The following is a 6489-nucleotide window of genomic DNA, read 5'->3' on the forward strand; positions in this document are numbered from 1 at the left end:
AGTTTTTGTCCATTGGAAAGGTTCCCATTAGACAGGGAACTCAGCTGTTTGTTCAGCTGAGTCTGTTATGACTCAGTGACTCTATTAAGATTTTAATCTTTAACAGAGGAAATGTGTAGATGTTTTTCCTCAAAAGAGTTTCCTTAAAAAATGAAAATTAAGGCCTCAGTGTATTGAGAGACTATCCGAACATATTGAAATTTCCAGAGTGTTACTTGAAGCACATTTCTAGGGTAAGTTTTCCTTTAAAAGGTGTCATCTGTCCTTAGGTCATGTAGATGGATAGAGTCCTATTGATAAATGGAGTAACTGAGGAAATACTACTAACTAGTAAAGGACTTAATTAAAAAGTTGTTGGGGTTTTTTTCCCTTTTCCTGCAGTGGAACTATTTCCAAACAGCTTTCATAATCTAGTTGCATTATGGCTACAGTAAGTCTCTGGTGATCAAAAGGAAGTTTTCTTATTGGTGACTTATTTGCGTTTTGGCTGTTCTAAATAAGCAGTAGGCTGGAGATTCCAGTTCCCCTTTTAAGTCAGTCGTAGAGTCACAAACTAAGAGGAATAGTCTTGCGTTTTACAAGGACACTTCTCACTGACATATTTGTAAACATTCAAAGAAAACCAAATACAGGTCATTTAAGAATTTTTAAAGCTACAGTATTTGGTAAATAAAGGTTTGTTAGGAGGTTTGAGTTCATACAGAATTACAGATTAAAATAGTCCTTTGAGGAATTATTTCATGTTTTCATTTCAGACTATATGTGATCGTTTCCTTAAAAAAATCTTCCCTTTTCCCTCCACACAGTGAGCATGGCCACTAACAGGCTAATAGGTGCAGTGGCAGGGACCATTCTGGCCTTGGGGGTGATTTTTGGAGGCACAGGGTGGGGAATAGAGTAAGCATTTTTCTTAGTTTGAGTTTTATGTTTGGTGCCTAGTGTGTGAGGTAACTGTATGCACCCGAGCCCTCTGTGTATTGCCCCCTTAGCTTTGTCATGTGGTGACCGTATTTGTCGTGTGATTTCACTGTGTCTGTGTCATGTGGTTTGCTCATGCAGTGTTGAACCTTCTCCTGTCTGGGATAATGTGGGGCATAAAACAATAAGTTTGAATTTTTACATTGTCACACTAAAATTAAATGTCTAAATGTTTCCATTACACCAAATTATAAAAATAATGGGGGAAAAAAATGAAGTTTGATTATTTTCCAAAATAGACTGAGTAATGTGGACTATTTCATAAAATGCAGAAATTGTTTGTTACAGTCTGTGGGGCTTTCAGTCTAACAATAAGTCACACAATCTAGCTAGCTAGATGAAAGCTGATGTTAATAGCATAGACAGCTAGTTTTACAGGAAGGCCTCTGACGGTTCTGTTGCTGAGATTCTGTTACCACAAGGCAGTAGAATGCTGAAATACAGAATTCATAGATGAAGAATAAGTGTGAGCAATTTTTATTGTCTTTTCATAGCTTCAGGAAACTGTAATCTCAAGTGTTAGCCCACTACCTCAGTTTTAAGTGTCTGTTATTCAAGTGTGTGCGTGTGTGTATGCACATAGAAAAATGCCATGTAAGAACTCTCTTCATTCTGCATTCACTGTGCAAACTACAAGAACAACTCGCTGTTCTGCTCTTCTGAGAGCAGAACAGCTTCACTGTGTTTCTAATACTATATATTCTAATACTATATGTACTATAATTCTAATACTGTATATTACTTCTGTCATGTCATCTCTGAAGGGGGGGGGGGGATCGTAACGAGGCAGTTAATGATTGCGCATCAGGCCGCATGAAAAAGCATTCATGTACAGCTCTAATTACGGCTGCATAGGCAGTCTTCTGGTAGGCGGCATTTTGCGTGTACACGTTTGCAGCCCTAGATGGAACCTTTTTAGGTTTTCCTGATCTGGGCTGTTACATAAAACTCATCTTAGATTCCCAGAAGGGTAGAGACTTTTGCAGCTAAGAGAAAAACAAATAGAAGGAAGAAGGTAATAGATCATCCGCTTGAGAAAGATCAGATTGGTGTTTTGCTGGTGGACTTTACAGCTGGTTTTGCTAAAAACTGAAGACTCTGAAGATTGGAGAGGTTTGGGACCTGGATTTGGAGCAGAGAGTTTACCAACAGTCAGGGACTATTTGCCTTGTGCTTACCTTCTGCCTTGTACCTGTCTGTTTTTATCTTCCCTTACCTGCTGTCTCAATCCACAAAGCTCTGACCAACACCCCTGACCATTTCTTCTTGCTGCTGTAAGCTTCTGCTCTTAATTGCAGCTTTTCTTCTTTCTCTCCCCTTTCTTACCACTCTACTATTTGACTCATTCTTCTTTAAGTTTCTATCCATTCTTCTTTCCTGGATCTCGTCAGTCTTTCCTCTGTTCTCTGGTTCCTTCAGGTACAAATGTACATTCAAGGCAAGCCAGTGCTACTTTTTGTTGCTTGGTCTAAAGAAAGCACAAATATCCTCCCTGTTCCCAGTGCCTTCAGGCCCTGTTACTGCCAGTGACTGCAGGGGAGGTTGTGATCATCACAACCTGATGCCAGGTTCTGCCCTTCTTCCTCCTTCCTCGTCCCTTCACTTGCAAATTGAAGACTTTGAAGAAAAATAACTTAAGTTTCTTAATGCTTTATGAATTTATTTTAGTAATCATGGGGGGCAAAATAGCAGAGTAGGTTTTTTTTCCAGATTTCATCCTGAAATGGATACTTGGCTTTGATAACCTAAACAGAGGATATGGCTGGCAAAGTGACAAGCAAGAAAAGAAAACATCAAAATACCAGTGAGTGCTGTTACGTGCAGGATGATCTGCAGTAAACTTGCCTCTTCTACAACTATCAGAGTTCAAAGCAATGAATATTAATTCTTGTAGAACCTGTCTGATGATGATGAAGATTTAGGGAATAGTCTGAAGTCCGCTGAAATTATACATGTATTCTGTTTTAATGCCTTCAGTAGGATTTTTATCAGAGTCTTAAGAGATGACTGGAGATGATACAATAGCCGTGCCAAAGCAGACAGCACCTTGCAGGGAGGCGTGGTGTGCCAGGCAGTTATGGTGCAGCGTGCTGCAGGAGCTTCCTTCTCATAAATATGTGTCTGCGGGTTATAGCAGTGGTATGGTGGAAGGAGAAGATACCAGAAGTGTTGCATCTTGTGATAGTCTGGATGGAAAATGACCCCACAGTATGGGGTCATTAAAACCTTTTTCTTGCTTTCGGATCACGGGTATTTATGTCAAGCGTCTGAGTCCAGTGACTCGGGCATCTTATTTAGCTGAAACATACTGATTTATACTTTTCTTCATAAATGTCAGTAGCTAAAAAGAGCTGATGCAAAGTGGGCTTCATACTGGTAGCAAAATTCTGTATGATATAATTTTCTTGTAATGCTTGGTAAAACTTAGGGCAAACATCCTTCAGAGTACAGTATAACATGTAACTGTAGTGCCATTGCGAGCGCTTTTATGTGCACGGTCTGTTATGGTCTTAAAGCGGCTTACCAGTAATCCTCTTTAATCTTTATATTTTGAAACGGCAGTTCTTTAATTGGAGGACTTCATTCTGATAAACAAGTGGTTGCTGTTTAGTATTCCACCCACTTTGTATTTATATTGAACTCAGAAATTAATGAGTCTTATTGATTGCCAGTGAAATTTTACTGTGGATGTAGCTTGTCAGTTTCTTCACCAGGAAAAATAGCTGCATCTTGGCATTGGTAGGAACTACCACTACCGGCATACCATGAATCAGTTTTTAAATTGTTCCAGAGGAATGGGCATGCCTTTATGCGCAGCCATCTACCATTTACTCTGCTCTTAGGCTCTCTCTAGCAGATAGCCTAATTCTCCTCACAGGCATTTGATTTTCGGGGGTGGGGGGGTGTTACAAATGAACATATAGTCACTGATCCTTTTATAAAATCAGGTCCGATTTTATAAGGACCTGTTTATTCAACCTAATTTTAGTAACTTTTCTATTAACTGAACCTAATTGTTTTGTATATTGTTCTATTCTGGTTTTGACTGAATACTTCAATTTATATTAAATAAAACCAATACTGATTTCCTGTACTGAAAGAACTGATGTTGAGTGGATGTGCACTGTTACACAGATGCCCACCCTCCCACAAAATCTGACTACCAGGTAATATAGTAAGAAGATGGGTGTAGAGAGGTGACCATTTAGTACTTCCTTCTCTAAGCCGTGCCTGCGTTACCATCAGTTCCTCATTGCACCTCTCTTGTGGGAAGAGAGCATTCCATGGCTAGAAAGAAACCAGCACTAGAATTCTTCATAGCTGGTAAAATTTCTCATAGACAAATTAAGTGCTATGTTTTCACTCTTGTATTGTGTGCAATCATTTTATAAAATCCAGCGCTCATTTGGCTGCTGTTGAAAGCAAGCCTTAATTGGGAGTGTAATGCCCATGGAATGGCATTCATTTATTTACGCTCTGCAGTGCTCACTCCTGTTGATTTGAGCCAGGTGTCACTTTAAAGGTAAGTCCAAATAAGAGATGGTCCTCCAAATTATGAGAAGTTACCTCTTAATTATTGCTGTGAGATTTGTGTACTGCTCTCATCTGTAAAGCTCACTATAGTTTTTTTCAGTCCAAGTCTTTTATTCATATTCCAGGATAGTCTTTGTGTGGGAATTGCAGGAAGCAGTTTTTAAAATTTGGTTTTCTTTTAGCTAATCTGTTCTCCAGAGGCACTGATACGGGAAACGTATAATGGATGCAACCCAGTTAGGTACCTGCAGTAAATTTTAAAAATTAGGGCTCATACTTATTGTAGTGTCTGGCACTGGGCAGAATGTTTTGCATTACAGACCGAACAAATAAACAGCTTAAAACTTTCAGTTGTTGCAGCTGCCCTTGCTCTTTCCTTTGCTGATCTCTGGCTGCTCCTTTCTCTCCCTTATGTTAGCTGTCTGGCAGTTTTCCAAACTCAGTTTCAGAACACTAAAAATGGGAAAATGTCACTTGCTGTGTAGAAGTTTTGGTTTGGGGGTACTGGGATAGGAGGTAAGAACCAGGTTTGAAGGCTATTCCTGAAGTAAATGGTTTTTTAAAAAGTGTGCAGTATGCTGCAAAAGAACTGTTGCAGAACTCATTTTGCCTTGAGCCCAGATGCAATTAGTTTTACATCAAAGACTGTCAACAGGAAATTTTGGTACAGAGCAATTAAAATGTTACTGAAGCCTATTGTCAGTTTTTCTTCACCCTGTGCAACCAGGACACTTAAGGGTCAATTATGAATGTCTTATTTAGGGTGTTCTCTTGCCCTTTTCAGAAAATTGCACAAACATATTTTGTGCTGCTGCTTTTTGTTGTTCTTTTTTCCTGCTCAACCCTTCCCTACTTTAAGTAGTTTCTTGAAGATGATGAAGAGATGCTTTGATGTTTGAAAAGCTTAATGGGAATACAACTTTTATTTCAACTTCCATTCCTTATTATACGATCCTTTGCTTTCGTCAAACAATTGTTTGTAAATTTAGCCTTGCTGTAGCTGTAGGGAGTCTGGACTTCGATCAGCAAGTGGTGCTAGATGCTGTTGGTTTGAATTACAAAGTCTACCACCTTTCAGGGTCTCCATGAAAAAAGTTAGACCTTCTGATTTTTTTTCTGCTTCATTTGCTGTAGTCATAAAACATACAGTATTCATACTTTTCCCTTATGTAAGGAATTATTCACAAAGATCTGAAGGTCCTTAGCTGACAGTTCATTCACTAGATAATGGAGTAAGTCACAGTGGAATTTACTGTCTAATGCTAGATTTTTATCTATCTGTGGTAGAAGTCACCCTAGCACAATGCAGAGGCCAACAGCTTTGTTCATTCTTACTGTTAAAGAAAAGTTGGGCTTGCTGAAATTGTCCAGAGACATCACCTTGTGTGCTGTCTGTATTCCTCGAATTGTTTGACTACCCTTCAGTTGCTTCACTTAATGTGAATAAAGTGGTTGGTTCTTATGTTTGTCTTACCATAATCCTTTACCACAGGTCCTAGTGCCACCAATCTTATAATAGGCTCCATCGCTGGTGCCATCCTGGTAGCAGCTATTGTCCTTGGGGGGACAGGATGGGGCTTTAAGTAAGCAATGCCGCATGTCTTCTCTTCAGTGGCTATGGCATTTCTATTTCTTGCTTACATCACTAAATTTTGAGTTCCTGCTACAAGATTTTGACCTTAACTCCACCCACCCCCCCACAACTATAACAACTGCTTGAAAGAGAACAAATTACACGTACACTGAACAAGAGGAGTAAATGGATTTGACAGTAGCAGATGACATCAAGGTGCAAAGTTGAAGAACAATAAAAGATGTAACTTTCATGAGATCACCCTAATGCTTTTTCACCTCCAGTTAGCAGTGTTGCTCTCAGAAATTGACTACGGTGGTTAAAACCCCCAAAAGATACATCTGGAAGAGTATTTATTTTGAATGCAGTAGTACTTTCAAACTGACCCACATTTTATAATTAAA

The 6489-nt window shown here is 39.2% G+C and overlaps 1 protein-coding gene across 1 annotated transcript in view; it reads left to right on the forward strand.

Annotated features, from left to right (window-relative positions):
- The window catches only part of ADAM23 (ADAM metallopeptidase domain 23), a 70039-nt gene extending 63940 nt beyond the window's left edge, over positions 1-6099 (forward strand). Inside the window, exon 25 of the mRNA XM_010137539.1 lies at positions 6005-6099. Coding sequence (XP_010135841.1) covers positions 6005-6099 — 95 coding nt within the window. The remainder of the gene's footprint in view (positions 1-6004) is intronic.
- Positions 6100-6489: the final 390 nt, after the last annotated feature.

Source organism: Buceros rhinoceros, unplaced genomic scaffold (genome assembly GCF_000710305.1).
Source record: "Buceros rhinoceros silvestris isolate BGI_N320 unplaced genomic scaffold, ASM71030v1 scaffold9626, whole genome shotgun sequence".
Lineage (NCBI taxonomy): Eukaryota > Metazoa > Chordata > Aves > Bucerotiformes > Bucerotidae > Buceros > Buceros rhinoceros.